At 36.2% G+C, this 22,800-nt stretch overlaps 1 protein-coding gene across 1 annotated transcript; it reads left to right on the top strand.

The window, feature by feature from the left end:
* Window positions 1–2,191: 2,191 nt before the first annotated feature.
* LOC137640312 (blastula protease 10-like) lies at window positions 2,192–21,855 on the top strand. The gene is made up of 13 exons (XM_068372945.1): window positions 2,192–2,297; window positions 8,660–8,692; window positions 8,972–9,001; window positions 9,929–9,997; window positions 10,912–11,095; window positions 12,484–12,674; window positions 13,139–13,333; window positions 13,826–13,952; window positions 14,369–14,503; window positions 15,797–15,880; window positions 16,694–16,856; window positions 18,039–18,172; window positions 21,245–21,855. Exons 1-12 carry the CDS (start codon window positions 2,238–2,240, stop codon window positions 18,169–18,171), a joined length of 1,404 nt encoding a protein of 467 aa, XP_068229046.1. The 5' UTR covers window positions 2,192–2,237; the 3' UTR covers window position 18,172; window positions 21,245–21,855.
* Window positions 21,856–22,800: the final 945 nt, after the last annotated feature.

Genomic DNA, 22,800 nt, shown 5'->3' with positions numbered 1-22,800 from the left:
ACCATACGGTACACTCTCACATCCTGGCATATGTAAAACGTCACTGCCTGGCCATCTTTTGGACGGGGGTTCGAGCCCCGTTCAAGCTCGATAGTTCCTTGTGGTGTCTGCAACCTCATCATCCTTGTGAGCTAGTGTTAGGGGTCTGGGATAGCCTAGAGGCCTACCTGCTGAATCAAAAGCAGCCATTGCCTGGCCCTCCCTGATACTAGGATGGGTGGAGAGGGGGCTTGAATGCCGCTAGGGCATTTTTAGTGTCCCTTGCCTCTGCCATTCATGAGAGACTTTTAAACCCTTAAACTCGTCTCTCATAGGCAAGCCGTAGTAAAATACTTATTCATCTTTTCACTAACGATCACTATTTTGTCACTTGTACGAATCACCATTTTTTCTAGTGATAATAATAATAATAATAATAATTATAATAATAATAATAATAAAAATAATAATAGTAATAATGATAATAATAATAATAATAATTATTGTTATTATTAGTATTATTAAATAAGATATAATACTAGTTGGAAAAACAGGTTGCTATAAGCCCAAGATATCCAACAATGAAAATAACCCACTGAGGAAAGGAAATAAGGGAACAGAATAGTGTACCCTCAAGCAAGAGAACTCTAGTCCAATACAGTGGAAGCCCATGGTACCTATGGCACGACCCAAGACTACAGAACAACGGTTTGATCATGGAGTGTCCTTCTCGGAGAAGAGCTACTTACCATAGCTAAAGAATCTCTTCTACCCTTACCAAGAGGAACGGTCTCTCTTCTACCCTTACCAAGAAGAAAAGACTCTCTTCTACCCTTACCAAGAGGAAAAGACTCACTTCTACCCTTACCAAGAGGAAAAGTCTCTCTTCTACCCTTACCAAGAGGAAAAGACTCTCTTCTACCCTTACCAAGAGGAAAAGACTCTCTTCTACCCTTACCAAGCAGAAAAGAGTCTCTTCTACTTACCAAGAGGAAAAGTCTCTTCTACCCATACTAAGAGGAAAAGAGTCTCTTCTACCCTTATCAAGAGGAAAAGTCTCTCTTCAACCCTTACCAAGAGGAAAAAGAATCTCTTCTACGCTTACCAAGAGGAAAAGTCTCTCTTCTACCCTTACCTAGAGGAAAAGAGTCTCTTCTACCCTTAACAAGAGGAAAAAGAGTCTCTTCTACCCTTACCTAGAGGAAAAGAGTCTCTTCTACCCTTACCAAGAGGAAAAGAGTCTCTTCTACCCTTACCAAGAGGAAAAGGGTTTCTTCTACGCTTACCAAGAGGAAAAGAGTCTCTTCTACCCTTACTAAGAGGAAAGTAGAACCAGTGCACAATTACAGTACAGTAGTTAACCCCTTGAGAGAAGAATTATGTAAAAAAGGTCTTTTTATTTAGGTATTCAAATACTTTTGAATATTATTGATACACCATCAATATTTTCTATTACACTTTTTTTCTATTTTTTTTTTATTTCTTCATTTCCTGTAGTGGCTGTAATTGTCTTCCATGGGGGAGGGAATGAGTTAAATATAAGCATTGTTTAAATATTTGTTCATTACCTCAGCCAACGAAGTTGGAAGGAGGCTATGTTTTCATATCTGTTTGTGTGTTTGCACGTGTGTGTATGTTTGTGAAGAGCTTCCTGGCCACAATTTTAATCGTAGAGAGATGAAACTTGCAGGGATTAACAGTTACGTAAAAAACTGGAAATGATTAAATTTTGGCAGATCAACGTCAAAGGATAGTAGCCACTGAACAATTACACTGCAGTATTTACCCCTTCAGTAAAGAAGTATAGATCTGATGATCAACAAATATTAAAACTATGAATTTTCACTAGAGCCAATGTGAATTTTGTGTTTACTAGGAATGGTTTAGTTCAAAATCGGATATGCTAAGAGAAAAAAATCTAAATTTGAAATTAATCTATTTTAAATTGTAGCCTGAACATCAAGGTCAAATGTTTAGTTCAATTTTTCACGCAAACCTCACCGTAATGACCTGATAAGCACCAAGTAATTGCATAGGTCTTTTAGATAATTCCTTCGTACCAAGATAAGTTATGACAGATTCGCAGAAATTACTTTTCTAAGTACATGTACGAGGTCACAAATGACGTTATTCCCAGAAAAAAAAAAAAGTTTATTCGTGGCATTGAAACAATTCCAAAGAAGCGAAATCGTATAAAAACTCCAGCAGGTTTTACTACTGCAGCATACTTCCTTGCTGATCAGTTCCAATAAGGCAGAATGGGCTTCCCTTGGTATCTTTCAGTGTTGGTCTTCACCATCGGACGAACTCTTGGTCAGGTAAGTTACAGAAACGATTGTCAAATTATGTCATTTAAAAGTTTAAAGTCCGCTCATGAAGGGCATAGATAATAGACAGTGACAATGCCTGCCCTCTCGACCAATTTAGCTATAGAAACGATTGTCAAATTATGTTTTTTAAAGGTTTAATGGCCGCTCATGAATGACATAGATAAGGGGCAGTGACATTTCCCCCTCCTCCAAGTAAGTTATAGAAACGATTGTCAAATTGTGTCTTCTAAAAGTTTAAAGTCCGCTCATGAATGGCATAGATAAGGGACAGTGACATTGCCCTCTCGACCAAGTTAGTTACAGAAACGATTGTCAAATTATATCTTTTAAAAGTTTAAAGGCCGCTCTTGAATAGCACAGATAAGGGACAGTGACATTGCCCTAGCTAGCAGGATAATGCCCTACAGACTGACCATATATGTATACGATCAACGCCCAAGTCCCCTCTCCAACCAAGCTAGGACAAGAGAGGGACAGTTAGGGAGATCAATAGGCTCCCCCAAACCTATCTTTAGTTACAGACATTACAAAAAACTATCTATAGTTAGTTTTTTTTAGTGAGGCAGATTTGCACCGACTCGCAGGAGTGCCCTTCTAGCTCGGAAACGTTTCCTGATCGCTGATTGGTTGGACAAGATAATTCTAACTAATCAGCGACTAGGAAACTTTTCCGAGCTAAAAGGGTACCGCTGCGAGTCGGTGCAAATGCACCCCATCAAAAAAAAAAAAAGGGTCTCGATCTCCCGTCCAGCAGAACGCTAGGCAAGGTCGTTTCCAATTGGCTGAGGATCTCAGGATTAGTTTGTCTCGTTGAAATATAGGTTAGATTTATCTGGATATTGCAATCCTTCTACTTTCTGATACTTTCAGATGTATGTCTCATTTGCCGCGAATGTTTTCATATCAAACAGGCCGACATAAGTGTGTCTTCATAGTTTACATATGAGAGACGTATTTTAACGTTGTTATTGATCTTGGGATAGTTTACATTCATTGATCATTACTTCTCGTTTAGTTTACTTATTTCCTTTCCTCACTGGGCTAATTTTATCTTTTTTAAGTCAAAGCCCTTGGCTTTATGGCATCCTACTTTTCCAACTAGGGTTGTAGCTTACCTAGTATTGATGATAATGAAAATTAATATATGTGTTTTGGAGGAATATCAAAAATCTTATTGATATGAAAAATAGATAAATTTCCAAAAAATTGTGATACCACTGAAATTAATAAATGCAAACTTCACAACATAACATACGGAATGTATTATTTTCACTGATCAGTATTTTCAATTTAGTGTAAATATTTGTCTTCCTACTGGTCTGTGTGAGCACACCTCACAATTTTGTAATTTACCATTACCCTTAGGCCGGGAGCACACTAGCGACTCTGTGGCGCCACAAAGCCACAGCATCGTGTGGCGGGGATGTGGTCTCCCATAGGTTTCTATTGTTTTCAAAGCCACGCCACGCCTGTGGCGGGGATGAGCAACAGAGAGCCACAGTCGCTAGTTTGCGCGGAAAAAACTTGAAAACAATGGAAACCTATGGGAGACCACATCCCCGCCACACGATGCTGTGGCTTTGTGGCGCCACAGAGTCGCTAGTGTGCTCCCGGCCTTACTGTTGAGGAAATATATCCAGACGATAACCTTGTAGTTTTTACGACTTACAATCCAGCTGAAATGTAGATTAATGTTACGATACAATCCAGCTGAAGTGTAGATTAATGTTACGATACAATCCAGCTGAAGTGTAGATTAATGTTACGTTACAATCCAGCTGAAATGTAGATTAATGTTACGTTACAATCCAGCTGAAATGTAGATTAATGTTACGTTACAATCCAGCTGAAGTGTAGATTAATGTTACGTTACAATCCAGCTGAAGTGTAGATTAATGTTACGATACAATCCAGCTGAAGTGTAGATTAATGTTACGATACAATCCAGCTGAAGTGTAGATTAATGTTACGATACAATCCAGCTGAAGTGTAGATTAATGTTACGATACAATCCAGCTGAAGTGTAGATTAATGTTACGTTACAATCCAGCTGAAATGTAGATTAATGTTACGTTACAATCCAGCTGAAATGTAGATTAATGTTACGTTACAATCCAGCTGAAATGTAGATTAATGTTACGATACAATCCAGCTGAAGTGTAGATTAATGTTACGATACAATCCAGCTGAAGTGTAGATTAATGTTACGATACAATCCAGCTGAAGTGTAGATTAATGTTACGATACAATCCAGCTGAAGTGTAGATTAATGTTACGATACAATCCAGCTGAAATGTAGATTAATGTTACGTTACAATCCAGCTGAAGTGTAGATTAATGTTACGTTACAATCCAGCTGAAGTGTAGATTAATGTTACGTTACAATCCAGCTGAAATGTAGATTAATGTTACGTTACAATCCAGCTGAAGTGTAGATTAATGTTACGTTACAATCCAGCTGAAGTGTAGATTAATGTTACGATACAATCCAGCTGAAGTGTAGATTAATGTTAAGATACAATCCAGCTGAAGTGTAGATTAATGTTACGATACAATCCAGCTGAAGTGTAGATTAATGTTAAGATACAATCCAGCTGAAGTGTAGATTAATGTTACGATACAATCCAGCTGAAGTGTAGATTAATGTTACGATACAATCCAGCTGAAGTGTAGATTAATGTTACGATACAATCCAGCTGAAGTGTAGATTAATGTTACGTTACAATCCAGCTGAAATGTAGATTAATGTTACGTTACAATCCAGCTGAAATGTAGATTAATGTTACGTTACAATCCAGCTGAAGTGTAGATTAATGTTACGATACAATCCAGCTGAAGTGTAGATTAATGTTACGATACAATCCAGCTGAAGTGTAGATTAATGTTAAGATACAATCCAGCTGAAATGTAGATTAATGTTACGATACAATCCAGCTGAAGTGTAGATTAATGTTACGATACAATCCAGCTGAAGTAAAGATTAATGTTACGATACAATCCAGCTGAAGTGTAGATTAATGTTACGATACAATCCAGCTGAAATGTAGATTAATGTTACGTTACAATCCAGCTGAAATGTAGATTAATGTTACGTTACAATCCAGCTGAAGTGTAGATTAATGTTACGATACAATCCAGCTGAAGTGTAGATTAATGTTACGATACAATCCAGCTGAAGTGTAGATTAATGTTACGATACAATCCAGCTGAAGTGTAGATTAATGTTACGATACAATCCAGCTGAAGTGTAGATTAATGTTACGATACAATCCAGCTGAAATGTAGATTAATGTTACGTTACAATCCAGGTGAAATGTAGATTAATGTTACGATACAATCCAGCTGAAATGTAGATTAATGTTACGTTACAATCCAGCTGAAATGTAGATTAATGTTACGTTACAATCCAGCTGAAATGTAGATTAATGTTACGTTACAATCCAGCTGAAATGTAGATTAATGTTACGATACAATCCAGCTGAAGTGTAGATTAATGTTACGTTACAATCCAGCTGAAGTGTAGATTAATGTTACGATACAATCCAGCTGAAGTGTAGATTAATGTTACGATACAATCCAGCTGAAATGTAGATTAATGTTACGTTACAATCCCGCTGAAATGTAGATTAATGTTACGTTACAATCCAGCTGAAGTGTAGATTAATGTTACGATACAATCCAGCTGAAGTGTAGATTAATGTTACGATACAATCCAGCTGAAGTGTAGATTAATGTTACGATACAATCCAGCTGAAGTGTAGATTAATGTTACGATACAATCCAGCTGAAATGTAGATTAATGTTACGTTACAATCCAGCTGAAATGTAGATTAATGTTACGTTACAATCCAGCTGAAATGTAGATTAATGTTACGTTACAATCCAGCTGAAATGTAGATTAATGTTACGTTACAATCCAGCTGAAATGTAGATTAATGTTACGTTACAATCCAGGTGAAATGTAGATTAATGTTACGTTACAATCCAGCTGAAATGTAGATTAATGTTACGTTACAATCCAGCTGAAATGTAGATTAATGTTACGTTACAATCCAGCTGAAGTGTAGATTAATGTTACGATACAATCCAGCTGAAGTGTAGATTAATGTTACGATACAATCCAGCTGAAATGTAGATTAATGTTACGTTACAATCCAGCTGAAATGTAGATTAATGTTACGACTTTTACGACCTACTTACCTACCTAAAATGAATATATTGGATAATTTTCAAAACTGTCTAAAATTTCTCTATTTCTTTTTATATTCTCGAAAAGGCTTGTGGTGGCCTGTTGGTAACGTCCTTGCCCGGTGGGGTTCGAGTACACGCTCAAACTCGTTAGTTTCTTTGGCCATTGCAACATCATCATCCTGTGAGCTAAAGAGGGGGGGGGAGCTTATAGGTCTATCTGTAGAGTCATTATCAGCTACTGGTATAGGGCGCTGATCATATGTACATATGCTCAATCTCTAGGGCATTGCCCTGCTTGATAGGGAAAGGTCACTGCCTCTGCCATTCATGAGCGTCCTTTAAACCTTTAAATGGAAATGTTTGGGGCATATTACCCCCAGAATGTTATACATTGCACATCTTGTTCGTTCTGCAACATAATTTTCTTTCTAATTAGCATATCTGGGTGCTATCCTAATAAACATTTATTCTCCCTGATTTAAGAATGTCAACTCAGCATTTTCTACGTAAATGGGATAAAGAAAAGACTTTAAATCAATGTCAGCAAACCCACAAAGTGTTTTTTTCTAAAACTGACTAAATTACCCAAGTCTACTTCAGTAAATTACCAAATAGGCCTACATATTATAGGTCTGAACAATTTTTTTTAAAATAAATATGCTACTTCCACTATCATTTAGGCATCGACAAACATTTAAATAAATGTCGAGTAAACCCAACAAGTGCTCTTTTCTCAAAATTGACTAAATTACCCAAGGCATCTTCTATAAATTACCGAATAGGCCTAAATATTGTAGGCGACAGAAAATCCTTTTTTTTTTTTTTTTTACTTTTTTTTTTTTTTTTTTTTTTTTTACTAGTTAGAATGAACTCACAGTTTTGACCCCTAGTTAATTATATACTGTATATATGATTTAAGAATAACAAATGTAACATATATGGGTACTTTATAAAAAGGATATCATTATACGAGTTTTATTGAATGGTTCTGTTGTTAATTATATTTGCTATACTATTATTATTATTATTATTAATTGCTAAGCTACAACCCTAGTTGGAAAAGCAGAATGCTATAAGCCCAGGGGCTCAAACAGGGAAAATAGCCCAGTGAGGAAAGGAAACAAGGAAAAATAAAATACTTAAAGACCAGTAACACTAGAAAAAATATCTCCAATATAAACTATAAAAACTTTAACAAAACAAGAGGAAGAGAAATAGGATTGAATAGTGTGCCCGAGTGTACCTTCAAGCAAGAGAACTCTAATCCAAGACAGTGGAAGACCATGATACAGAGGCTATGGCACTACCCAAGACTAGATAACAATGGTCTGATTTTGGAGTGTATTCTGTTTTAAAGATATGGCAATTTTGATAGTTGTGAAGACTTAACTATTTTTCAAATTGTAGCTCGTTCAATTTTCCAAACTTATAGGTAGTAGGTTGGCCAGGGCACCAGCCACCCGTTGAGATACTACCACTACAGTGTTAAGGGGTACTTTGACTGGCCAGACAGTACTACATTGGATCCTTTTCTCTGGTTACGGTTCTTTCCCTTTGCCTGCACATACACCGAATGGTCTGGCCTATTCTTTACAGATTCTCCTCTGTCCTCATACACCTGACAAAACTGAGATTACCAATCAATTCTTCTTCGCTCAAGGGGTTAACTGCTACACTGTGATTGTTCACTGGCTACTTTCCTCTTGGTAAGAGTAGAAGAGACTCTTCAGCTCTTCTAGGTCTCTAGGAGGACACTCCAAAATCAAACCATTGTTCTCTATTCTTGGGTAGTGTCATACCCTCTGTACCATGGCCTTCCACTGTATCTTGGGTTAGAGTTCTCTTGCTTGAGGGTTTACTCGGGCACACTATTCTATCTAATTTCTCTTCATTTTGTTTTGAAAAGGTTTTTATAGCTTATATATAAAATATTTATTTTAATGTTACTATTCTTAAATATTTAATTTCTACTTGTTTCCTTTCCTCACTGGGCTATTTTTCCTGTTGGGGCCCCTGGGCTTGTAGCATCCTGCTTTTCCAACTAGGATTGTAGCTTAGCATATAATAATAATAATAATAATAATAATAATAATAATAATAATAATAATAATAATAATAATACGCTTAAACCATTAATCTTCACATTCCTTATTTTTCAGGAGACAACGGATATGCCCCCGCCTCTCATTTTGGTAAGCAAATACATTGGGTAACATGTTACATCAATCATATCATATGAGAAAATCGGTTTTTTAAACTGTTAATAATTTCCTAAAATGTGATGAAATTATACAATTTAATTGATTTGACTGTATATACAAGTACTCATTGACAAAAAGATTTTATCCAATATACATTAATTAACCTTTATCAAATTTCGTACGAGGTTTTTACAATTTTTTTTTTTTTTACTTTAATGAAAACCTTCAAAGTTAATTTGATTTTAATAATATGACTTATTTTACCAACAGGATGATCACCCAGAGAATGGCTTACTTCCGGTGAGTAATATTGAATTATTTTTTTTTTTTAAATTAACTTATTGATCTAAAGAGGGATAATGAAAAAAAATCAAATAAATACAAAAATTTGTTTCTTTGTTGATATCGGCTACCCCCCAAAATTGGGGGAAGTGCCTTGGTATATGTATGTATGTAATATTGAAAATTGTTTTATTTCTTTGATTTTTGTTCATCATCCCTCTTTAAATCAATCAGTTAATTTTTTCAAAAATCTGGCTCTATGGCCCATCACTGGGGCTAGGGAGGCTATTCAGGTGCAAATCCAAATTGAACTGGATTAATGAATTTAGATTATATAGTAAAATCGGGGTAGGCAGCTCTTCTAGGAGGATACTCCACAATCCAACCACTGTTCTCTGGTCTTAGGTAGTGCCATAGCCTCTGCACCATGGTCTTCCACTGTCTTGGGGTAGAGTTCTCTTGCCTGAGGGTACACTCGCGCACTCTATTCTATCTTGTTTCTCTTCCTCTTGTCATTTTGAAACTTTTATCCTCTTGCTATATTTAAGTTTTTATAGTTTATATATGAAAGATTTATTTTACAGTTGTTATTGTTCTTAAACTTCCATTCTAGTTTTTCCTTATTTACTTTCCTTGCTGGGCTATTTTCCCTGTTGGAGCCCTCGGGCTTATAGCATCCTGCTAGCATCCTGCTTTTCTAACTAGGGTTGTGGCTTAGCTAGTAATAATAATAATAATAATAATAATATCTAACTAGTACTCCTAAACTTACAAAGTGTTCTTGATATGCTTTTGTTCAAGATAAATATAATGATGGAATTATTCACATCACGAGCTGGCAAACACAGGGAATTTTGATTTCATCCTAACTGTTTTTTAATCTGTTTCAGCCATATTTCCATCTCCTCCAAGGTCAAATTGCTCACTAAATTACTTCCTCCGCAGGAAGAAAATCCCCCCATGGTCACTCCTCCAAAAGTGAACCGAAGTCATCCCCTTCTGAGGAGAGAAGACGTAAGTACACTGTAGATGAACTTTTTTTCTTCTATCTCTCTGAATGTTGGAGAATAGCATGGCACACATTTTTCATTATCCATCACCATCAGCCGTTACTAGTCCACTGCAGGACAAAGGCCTCAGACATGTCCTTTTAAAGGCCTCAGACAAGTCCTTTTACCTTATCATTATCCATCATCATCAGCCATTACTAGTCCACAGCAGGACAAAGGCCTCAGACGTGTCCTTTTAACTTTTCATTATCCATCATCAGCAGCCGTTACTAGTCCACTGCAGGACAAAGGCCTCAGACGTGTCCTTTTAACTTTTCATTATCCATCATCATCAGCCGTAACTGGTCCACTGCAGAACAAAGGCCTTTTCTTACATGCTGTTAGAATATCCTCCAGTTCAGTTGGCTTTCATATCCATGTTGCTCTCTTTCTGTCTCTTAGTGTTATTCCAATCACTATTCATTCCATAACTATTGGAGTTGTAACTAGCTTATGTTCTAATCTTTAATAATCCTCCAAGTTTCTGATACATAAGTTAATACTGGTAGGGCCATCTCATTAAATACTATTATTTTTAGAGAAAGTGGCCTCTTTTTTACCAAAAGCTCTCCATCCCATGCTTATTCTTCTATTAATTTCAGCCTTATATCCTGGGGAAACACTTGGTGTCTGTTCTATGTATGTATATTCAATAACAATCTCTAAAGATTCGCCCATTGCTTTTATTTGCTGTCTCAGCATTTTCATTGAACATTATCTTAGTTTTACTCATATTCATTTTCAGTCCTACATTTAGTCACTTTATTACCTTATTCTATTAAGAATGAGGTAAGCTGTTGTTATATTCCCCAGTATCTATTTATAAGAGCCATAGAAACTTTTAAATAGTTTATATATTCTATCAATCCACCCCAACAGCTCAGTGGATTTGAGAACATCAACCCAACTCACGTAAACAGCGAAGAGCTGTTTGAAAGCGACATCCTGTTGAATGCCCAACAGAAAAGGCATCTAGTGGAGAAAAAGGCCATACCGTACTTATCCAATCGATGGAAAAATGGACCAAGCGGAACACCAGTCGTACCTTACAAATTTGGAGATTGTAAGTAGAACTCGACTACCAATCTATTTCACTTTAAATGACTCCACAATCCCTGGCACTTACTCTACTTCCTCAAGCCTATAACATTCTAATCCACCATATTTTCATTTATAACCTTTTCTTCATATCTTCCCTAATATATGGAAGCCACAATCAATGTCTTTGAAAGCTAGTCTTTGAGAGGAATCGTTATCCTGAAGATGGGATCATCACAACAGGCAACTGCAAGAGAACCTACATATGGGAGATCAATGTTGCCAGAAAGGTGTTATTATTATCATTATCATTAATAGAGTACGCGGCCCTTCAAAAATGAAGGCTAAATATTTAGATACATATGCACACAATACACCCGTTCCCCTCTCACCAGGTTATGACTACTCCCTTCCTGACCCCCACACGAAAGACGGGGAGAGACTGATGATATAAGTCTGATAAGGCTGCTGTGCGTGATTGGATATATATATATATATATATATATATATATATATATATATATATATATATATATATATATATATATATATATATATATATATACTGTATATCAAGGCACTTGCTTTTTATTATATAGGGGTCTACTTGCTAAGCTACAATCCTAATCGGAAAAGCAGGATGCTAGAAGCCAAGGGCTTCAACAGGGAAAAATAGCCCAGTGATGAAAGAAAATAAGGAAATAAAAAAAATACATGAGAAGTAATGAACATAAAATACCAGTAACAACGCTAAAATTGACCGGTCATATATGAACTATGAAGAGAAACTTATGTCATCCTGATCCACATAGCAACAACCCAAATTGTCATTTATCACTAAGAGAAATAATTAATTGTGAGAGGCATCACTTAAAAGAGATGTATAAGGATGTATGACGTTATTCAAGCAGCCATATGCATAGTGAAGAATGTCGACTTTATTTCCATTAGATAATAGTGAATATTTGATGCTTAAACAATCATTCTTTCCAAAAATAATTCGGCAGAATTTCAAAAATTCAAACTTGCAGCGAAGGTTTTTATGTTGAACGGGCTGACATAAGTCTCTCTTTATAGTTTATTTATGAAAGATCTATTTCAATGTTGATACTGCTCTTAAAACCTTATTTTAATTGTTCATAATTTCTCTTGTAATTTATGTCTTTCCTTATTTTTCCTTGTTGAAGCCCTTGGGCTTAAATCATCCTGCTCTCCCAACTAGGGTTGTAACTTAGCTAGTAATAATAATAATAATAAAAACATTGATGTGTTAATATATTAACTGAAATATTTTGAATTGTTTTCCTTTCATTTAAAGACTGAAATGAGAAAAATCATGCTAAATTATCATTTTAGCAGAACATGGATAATCATATTGGACAGTTCCCCATTAAATAATTCCCATCATTTTAGCACAAGTGAATCAAGCTGCAGTCAAGGCAGGACTAGCCCACTGGCAGGAACATACCTGCATTGTATTCCAGGAAATCAGTGGTACCGCTCCAGCCGAATACTTGAACTTTATTAAAAGCTCTGGATGCTGGTCATACGTAGGGATGCAGCCAACACCTCAAGATTTGTCCATTGGACAAGGATGCGAAAGCGTAAGTCTTACATAACAGATGGTACAAATACTACATTGACTTCTTCTTATATATTGAACAGTAGTGTTATAATGTGATGAGCCTGTTACATATAGGCTATTTAGTTTGATTAATCTCGTTATGTTACCTAACCAAACCTGACTCAGCCTACCCCAGTTTAAACTTGCCTAACCTAACCTAACCTAGCATGGCTTAGTCTAACCTTACCTTGCCGTGCCTAGCCTAGTCTAGCCTAGCCTAGCCTAGCCTAGCCTAGCCTAGCCTAGCCTAGCCTAGCCTAGCCTGGCCTGGCCCTGCCTGCCCTGGCCTGGCCTATCCTAACCTAACGTAATCTTGCCTAGCCTCTAGCCTAGCCTAGCCTTGATAATTTCAGGATGCAACCACATTTATATTCAATCTTCATTAAGAATTATCTAAAGTATTTCTTTAGATAACAGTTGCTAATCTCTCTCACCCTCTTTCAGTTGGAAACTGTGACCCACGAAGTAGGCCATGCCATGGGATTTTTCCACGAGCAGTCGCGATCAGACAGGGACGACTACATCTCAATCATTTGGGACAACGTACAGGATAGCAAAAAGAACAACTTTCAGAAACACACTGACAACAGCTACTCAACAAAATATGATTTCAATTCAAATATGCATTATGGGCCAGATGTACGTTGAACATGCCTCTTTGGATTGAACATTTTCATTTGCTTTAATTTATACATTTTACAATTTTTTGCTAGTCCAATTAGTGTTGTAGCTTGTCTAATAATAATAATTCAAAAATTCTGAGTGAAAAAAATTCAAAATAATTATTTCTATTTGTTTCTAATAATCCATTATTTATAATTAAAGTACAAAATAGGTCTTCAGAACCAATTGGGCAATGCTCTTTGTTAATTGGTTTAGTTTCCCTTAAAATTCTTCCTGAATGTTTTGTTTTAAAATCATTCATAGAATAACATTTTCTAAATAATTTTCTAATCAAAGGCCTTCGTCTAGTTTCGAAATTTTGATGCAGGTGACCCGTCAATAGTAGAATAAGACAAAACTATTCATCAGAGATGTAGTCAACATTACATATGATTTTATCAAATACATGTCCTAGTTACAGTTGTATTTCTGCATTTGACAAAATATTTTTTTTTTTCTCTGGAACAGTATTTTAGTACCAATGGCAAAATCACAATGTCAACAAAGAATCCATTGGCACAAGAACTGATCGGTAATAGCCAAGGACTGAGCCACTATGATAAACTACTGGCTAACACGATGTATCCCTGCATTGGTAAGTTGCAACTACCGCTGTACCACACGTTTCATACACGCTCGTACACTGTGACTTTATTGCTTTTTTTATCTCTCGCTCTCCCCCCAACATTCCTATTAAAAACCTGTTTAACCTTGCTATCTCATGTTTTATACTGTTTGAATTTTGTGTCATTCTTACTCTCAACTGTCTGTATAAAAGCTTGTTGTCTTGTTGAATAAACTTAGCATTCATCTCGCCCACCCGTTAACATATGACAACCACCTCCCGCACCACCATTCAACTATTGCAGTATAGATAAAGATAATTACATTGTCAATGAAAATCATTATAGTGTACATCGCAATCATGTTTTAGATACTGAACAGTAATGAAGGCATGCAATTATTCAATCAATTTTTCTTGAAACTTTTTCATATCGATTTGGACATCAGCAAAATGGATGGAAACTTGCGACTTAGCCACGAACCCCTGTCAGAACGATGGCTATGTGGGAAAAGACTGCAATTGTGTATGTCCCAATGGGACAAGTGGCTCCAACTGTGAGACTGTTAATCAAAGTTATTTTGGTAAGTGAAGGACTTCAGTTTCTTAAGAAGGTTCTAAAGCCTCTAGACTATTCTGCTTTGACTTGAAGAATGAGAATCAACACTTTTGGAAGACATCATCACAGAAATCATCATCATAATCTCCTCCTACGCCTATTGACACAAAGGGCGTCGGTTAGATTTTGCGAGTCATCTGTATCTTAACCTTTTAATTCCTCTCCATTCACCATCGCCTACTTCATGCTTCATAGTCCTCAGCCATGTATGCCTGGGATTTCCAACTCTTCTAGTGCCTTGTGGAACCCAGTGAAGTAATCTATCATGGGGAGTGTGAAAAGCATGCCCAAACCATCTCCATTTACCCCTGATTAAAGATATCATACAGATTTAAAAATTACCATCTTAGGCCATTTTAATATACTCATTGCTGTTTTTTTTAGTTGTAACTGTAGTTTATTAACATTCTTAAGAAAATAAGAGGGTCATTATATAATAATATTTTGGAATGTAATAGCCTGGCTATGTGGCTTGCTGTTATAATTGTAGTTTTGTGTCCTTAAGAAACATACAGGGATTTCAACTCAAGTGTTATGTGTCCAGATAAAACCCCAGTCAAACGAAGATGAAAAACAATAATTACCTTTACCAACGAAGTAGGGAGGAGGTTATGTTTTCCCCCAATGTTTGTCCGTTTGTGAACAACTTCCTGGCCACAATTTTACTGAGTAGGGAAATTTTCAGGTATTAATTACGTTGAAACGTGGAAGTGATTCAATTTTGAAAGTCCTAGGTTAAAGGTCAAGGTCGCGCAAAAGGTCGACCGAATTAACCCTAACCTTAACCCCAATTTCGCACGTGGTTGTCTCAAACACTTCAAATACGCCTACGGTCTAAATTGATTCTGAGAAAGGCAAGCTGGTTTCGAGAAATAAACAGCCGTGGCAGAGGTCTGCATGTTCATAGGGCTTTTCTAGTTATTTGTTCTTTAATTTAAAGATTGGAATCTAGAAAAACTGTACAGTGGTAAAAACTGACATTTATCTATAAAAAGCACTCCATCGAGATCAGATCATTTTGTTTACAATATAGACAAACAAAGCCATAATAATTGCTTTAACAACAGTGTTGATTCAAGTATTTCTGGGGGGTGGGGGGGGGGTGGGGGTATATTTGGTTCTATAAAATCTATTCACTATAGGAATTGTTCATTCATGATGACAGGTATTAGAGTGAGAGTAGATCTTCTTGGAGTAGGATCTATGTATATTTTCTTATCTGTGCGAAAAAAGGTTAATGTTATCTTTTGCATTGCAGATAGTCTTCTATCGAGTTGTTCAGCAAATATCACTGCAGCAGGGACAGTAACCTCCCCTAATTATCCTGATACTTATCCAGCAAGTAAGTCTACAGTTTCATAGCTAAAGTGGGGTTTACACTGTCGATCGCTTCGTCGAACCAGGTTGTCGAACCTGCTTGTTGTCGAACACGGTTGTCGAACCTGCTTGTTAAATGGCTCGAAGAGGTGGAATCAGTCACAAATGCATAAGGTTTGTCAACTATGAAGCCCACCCACAAAAGTCAGTTGAGAACAGACTTTCTTCGAACCATTCGACAACCAAATACCCCGTTCACACGTTCGAACACCACTGCAAACACTTGTCTGTCGAACCGCGTTCGACAAAAACTTTGACTATGTAAACCCCGTTAAGACTTTGATTTTTTTAACCACATTTTCAGAATTACTATAATCGCAAACACTGAAATAAGCAAGCAATTGGTGCCTAAACACTCATCATTTTTTAATTAAACGTTAGTTGGAAAAGCAGGATGATATAAGCACAAGGGCTTGATCTGACATATTTAAACTATGAAGAGAGTCTATGTCAGCTTGTTCAACATAAGAATTTGATGCAAGTTTGAACTTCTGAAGTTCCAACGATTCAACTGCCAGATTAGGAAGATCATTCCACAACCTGGTCATAGCTGGAATGAAACTTATAGAATATTGTGTAGTATTGAGCCTTATGATGGAGAATGCATGAATGTTAGAATGAACTGCATACCTAGTGGTGTTACTAGTAAGATAGTACTGTCTAGGAAGATCTGAATGTAAAGGATGGTCAGAATTCTGAAAGATCTTATGCAACATAGGAACTATGAAGGGTAGACCAATTCTCTTGCTAATGAGTTTAATATCTTTTGTATTTATAGATATAAAGTGTGTGAAATGGATCCAGGCTCCCGCATCTCACACTGTGAAGATAAAGTTCAACTCCTTTGAGCTTTATGGAAAGGACCCTTATTGTAATGGAAATTTATGCTGTTATTTCGACCGCCTGGAGATAAGGACGACCAACCTCGCAGTTGGTGATGTGTAAGAACTCAAATGCTATTGTTGTTGTAGAAGATTCCAGCGATTTGCACGATGCCCGGCACAGCCAGATGAAATTGTAATCTCTTTCGTAGCTTTAGAGAGCTAAATTCATTTAGGAATAGATGAGATATGCTCAGTCTTTTTAAAAGAAAACTATATCATGTTTTATACCGTTTGAATTTTGTGTCATTTTTACTCTCAACTGTCTGTATAAAACGGATTTTGGTCGAATTGAAAAATCTATTTTTGGGTGACATGGCCATGTCGTCCTGATGGAAGGTCCATCAGGACGACATGGCTTGAGCCCAAAAAAGCTTGTTGTCTTGTTGAATAAACTTAGCATTTTTCTCGCCCACCCGTTAACACCTGACGACCACCTCGCGCACCTCCACTAATGAAATTGTAATCTTTTTCGTAGCATTTAGAGAGCTAAATTCATTTAGGAATAGATGAGACATGCTCAGTCTTTTTAAAAGAAAACTATATCATGTAGATTTAAACAGCAATTGCGTTTTACCCTTCTTGGGTGGAGATACCTTAACATGGTAGGGATTGCATATCGCCATGACTAGCTAAGTCGAGATACCTTAACGTGGTGAAATGGATTACATATCGCCATGATCAGCTGAGAGGAGATACCTTAACGCGGTAGGGATTGTGTGTCGTCATGATTAGCCGAGTGGAGATACCTTAACATGCTGAAAGGGATTGCCTATTGCGAACCATACTAGATTGATTTGCTGTGATCAGACGAAAATCTCCCACCTTCACCAATCCGCAATGGCCGGTATGGTGATGAAAACTGGCCAAATCCCAGAGATTCACAAGGATATGTCTGAGGCCTTTGTCCTCCAGTGGACGAGAAACGGCTGCACTTGTTGTTTATGTTATGTTAACCCTTTAACCCCGAGGCTATTTGGAAACTTCCAACCTTTAACCCCCAGGGGGTTATTTTTTTCCCAGCACATTTTGCAGTATATATTTTTAAAATTGCTCTAACAGCCTTAATTTTTGTCATAGAGAGGTCAGGTTGGTCTCATTCTCTTGGAAAATGCCTGTCTTTTTTTCAAAAAATTATCAAAAAATATGAAAAAAATAATCTTTATAGCATTTTTTTGCAAGGACGTACCGGTATGTCCATGGGGGTAAAAGGGTTAATGAATTCTGTTCTTATATTTGCAGTTACTGTGGTACTGATATTGCTGTCGGTACGGAATTCACTTCGCCAAGCAATCAGATGATCCTCTACTTCAAGACCGTATCGGATTACTACCCTGGATGGTCCATTGACGTCACGTTCGTTCCAAATAAATAAGGTTCTTTTAGAGAGAGATTTACCGTTTTATTTACACCTTGAATCTATCTAAGTATCAACAACTTCTTGAGAGGAAGTACGCTTTCCTTAACTTTAGCTCATGATGCTTTAGTACATACATTTTTAAAAAACTTAATCTTCATTCTTTCATTAAAAAGATTCCAGATAACAGACACTATTATTATCACCTTTTTATCATGATTACTACCTTCATACATCTTGTAGAATTGTAGTTTTTTTTTTTACTTTGAATGCATTGATAGTTGGCTTATTGGACTTCAGCTTTATTGAAATATATCTTAACCCTCTTAACACCCATCCTTTATTAAAATATATCTTAACTCTCTTAGCACCCATCCTTTATTGAAATATATCTTAACCCTCTTAACACCCATCCTATATTAAAATATATCTTAACTCTCTTAGCACCCATCCTTTATTGAAATATATCTTAACCCTCTAAGTACCCATCCTTTATTAAAATATATCTTAACTCTCTTAGCACCCATCCTTTATTGAAATATATCTTAACCCTCTAAGTACCCATCCTATATTAAAATATATCTTAACTCTCTTAGCACCCATCCTTTATTGGAATATATCTTAACCCTCTAAGTACCCATCCTTTATTAAAATATATCTTAACCCTCTACGTACCCATCCTTTATTAAAATATAGCTTAACCCCCTAAGTACCCATCCTTTATTAAAATATATCTTAACCCTCTAAGTACCCATCCTTTATTAAAATATATCTTAACCCTCTACGTACCCATCCTATATTAAAATATATCTTAACTCTCTTAGCACCCATCCTTTATTGAAATATATCTTAACCATCTAAGTACCCATCCTTTATTAAAATATATCTTAACCCTCTTAGCACCCATCCTTTAGTGAAATATATCTTAACCCTCTAAGTACCCATCCTTTATATAAATATATCTTAACCCTCTTAGCACCCATCCTTTATTAAAATATATCTTAACCCTCTTAGCACCCATCCTTTATTAAAATATATCTTAACCCTCTTAGCACCCATCCTATATTGAAATATATCTTAACCCTCTAAGTACCCATCCTTTATATAAATATATCTTAACCCTCTTAGCACCCATCCTTTATTAAAATATATCTTAACCCTCTAAGTACCCATCCTATATTGAAATAAATCTTAACCCTCTAAGTACCCATCCTTTATTGAAATATATCTTAACCCTCTAAGCACCCATCCTTTATCAAAATATATCTTAACCCTCTAAGTACCCATCCTTTATGAAAATATATCTTAACCCTCTAAGTACCCATCCTTTATATAAATATATCTTAACCCTCTTAGCACCCATCCTTTATTAAAATATATCTTAACCCTCTAAGTACCCATCCTATATTGAAATATATCTTAACCCTCTAAGTACCCATCCTTTATTGAAATATATCTTAACCCTCTAAGTACCCATCCTTTATCAAAATATATCTTAACCCTCTAAGCACCCATCCTTTATCAAAATATATCTTAACCCTCTAAGTACCCATCCTTTATCAAAATATATCTTAACCCTCTAAGCACCCATCCTTTATCAAAATATATCTTAACCCTCTAAGTACCCATCCTTTATGAAAATATATCTTAACCCTCTAAGTACCCATCCTTTATATAAATATATCTTAACCCTCTTAGCACCCATCCTTTATTAAAATATATCTTAACCCTCTTAGCACCCATCCTTTATCAAAATATATCTTAACCCTCTTAGCACCCATCCTTTATCAAAATATATCTTAACCCTCTTAGCACCCATCCTTTATCAAAATATATCTTAACCCTCTAAGTACCCATCCTTTATGAAAATATATCTTAACCCTCTAAGTACCCATCCTTTATGAAAATATATCTTAACCCTCTAAGTACCCATCCTTTATCAAAATATATCTTAACCCTCTAAGTACCCATCCTTTATCAAAATATATCTTAACCCTCTAAGTACCCATCCTTTATGAAAATATATCTTAACCCTCTAAGTACCCATCCTTTATCAAAATATATCTTAACCCTCTAAGTACCCATCCTTTATATAAATATATCTTAACCCTCTTAGCACCCATCCTTTATCAAAATATATCTTAACCCTCTAAGCACCCATCCTTTATCAAAATATATCTTAACCCTCTTAGCACCCATCCTTTATCAAAATATATCTTAACCCTCTTAGCACCCATCCTTTATCAAAATATATCTTAACCCTCTAAGTACCCATCCTTTATGAAAATATATCTTAACCCTCTAAGTACCCATCCTTTATATAAATATATCTTAACCCTCTTAGCACCCATCCTTTATTAAAATATATCTTAACCCTCTAAGTACCCATCCTATATTGAAATATATCTTAACCCTCTAAGTACCCATCCTTTATTGAAATATATCTTAACCCTCTAAGTACCCATCCTTTATCAAAATATATGTTAACCCTCTAAGTACCCATCCTTTATATAAATATATCTTAACCCTCTTAGCACCCATCCTTTATCAAAATATATCTTAACCCTCTAAGCACCCATCCTTTATCAAAATATATCTTAACCCTCTTAGCACCCATCCTTTATCAAAATATATCTTAACCCTCTTAGCACCCATCATTTATCAAAATATATCTTAACCCTCTAAGTACCCATCCTTTATGAAAATATATCTTAACCCTCTAAGTACCCATCCTTTATATAAATATATCTTAACCCTCTTAGCACCCATCCTTTATTAAAATATATCTTAACCCTCTAAGTACCCATCCTATATTGAAATATATCTTAACCCTCTAAGTACCCATCCTTTATTGAAATATATCTTAACCCTCTAAGTACCTATCCTTTATTGAAATATATCTTAACCCTCTAAGTACCCATCCTTTATCAAAATATATCTTAACCCTCTAAGCACCCATCCTTTATCAAAATATATCTTAACCCTCTAAGCACCCATCCTTTATCAAAATATATCTTAACCCTCTAAAAACCCATCCTTTCTTAAAATATATCTTAACCCTCTAATAGCCTGGTTTCTTTCATCCCAACAGCAAGCACCAGGATTCGACTAGACTTCACCCATGATCATGACCACGGCATGTCCAGCAACCGCGTCATTTATCCAACGAGCACAGCCAACACATATTGAACTATACTTCCGCCATTCTCCCTCCCTTTTCTTCACCAATTAGAATAATTACAGCTTTCCTGTGGTTGCCCCAAGAAGTCAGAATTAAATGAATCATCGCAGGTATCTAATTCAATTCAGAGATAGAAGATGGAGAGGTTAGAACCAAATTTTATAAGTTTTAAATATGTGTTTGCTATCATAACACTCACCTCGGATGAATCTCGTATTAGGGCTTTTATAACTCATCAGTTGGAGAGTAATGATAATAATGATAACTACCCTTCCACCATTCCCCTCAAATCACACATTGGACCAATGAAATTAGCGTCTTTTCTTCATCAATTACAATCATTACAGTTTTCCAGTGGTTGCAAATGTTTAAGATACTGCTTTCACATAGCAGTATCCCAATAAGGAATTAATCAGTGTAATACTTAAAATTTTGATGTTTGAAATTATGTTTATAAATTGTCACGGGCGTTTGTTTGCCCATAATTAAGCCTCTTGTTTACAAATAAAGTTGAACTTGCATTCTGTCTTTCTTGACCTTCAATGATTCCATATTACTAATTTTCCCCTTTTATTCCCTTCTTTATTCCTACTCTAAATATCCTAATATAAAAGGGAATAGGGGTGTCTGTTCTATACGATGTCTCTTGTATGGTGAACTAAAGAAATAAAAATAAATAAAGAATTACGTTTTAAATATTTCGCGATTTTCTAGATTAGACTCCACTTGATTTACTTGTAGCCAATGAGACATGAGTCATGATATGACAATAAAACAATCTCCAATAGATTTAGTGTATATGATAACAAAGCCCTCTCAAGAATAGAGTTATAAGGAAGGACAGGATTAGAAATGAAATTATAAGAGAGATTGCTCAAGTGCCATATGTAGATGAGAAGAAGATGAGGGGTAGATGGAAATGGTTTGGGCATGCTCTTCGCACTTCCCAAGAGAGATTAGTTCACCAAACTTTCAATTGGGCTCCACTAGAAGAGTATGAATACCCAAGCCTACATGGCTGAGGACTATGAAGCACAAAGCAGATGATGAATGGAGAAGTATTGAATTAAAAACTCAAGATAGAGACGACTGGCGAAATCTAACCGAGGCGCTTTGTATCAATAGGCGTAAGAGGAGATGATGATGATGGTGATGAATGAGAAATGTTCTTCAGAAAATGAGCTGCAAGCTGGTCTGTGCTTTTTAGAGTGTGGTTTAAAGCTCGCTCAGGAATGGCAGAGGCAAGGGACAGTGACAATCCCCTAGAGACTAACCATACATACATATGATCAGCGCCAAAGCCCCCTCTCCACCCAAGCTAGGAACAGGGAGGGTCAAGCAATGGCTGTTGATTTCTCCCCCCCAAACAGCCCATCCTTAGCTCACAAGGACGGTGAGGTTGCAGACCCTACAAGACACTACAGAGTGGGACTCGATCTCCCGTCCACTAGATCGCCAGGCAGGGA

Source organism: Palaemon carinicauda, chromosome 4, assembly GCF_036898095.1.
Source record: "Palaemon carinicauda isolate YSFRI2023 chromosome 4, ASM3689809v2, whole genome shotgun sequence".
Taxonomy (NCBI): domain Eukaryota; kingdom Metazoa; phylum Arthropoda; class Malacostraca; order Decapoda; family Palaemonidae; genus Palaemon; species Palaemon carinicauda.
Note: the sequence above shows the minus strand (reverse complement) of the source record. Positions and strands in the feature narration are given on the sequence as shown.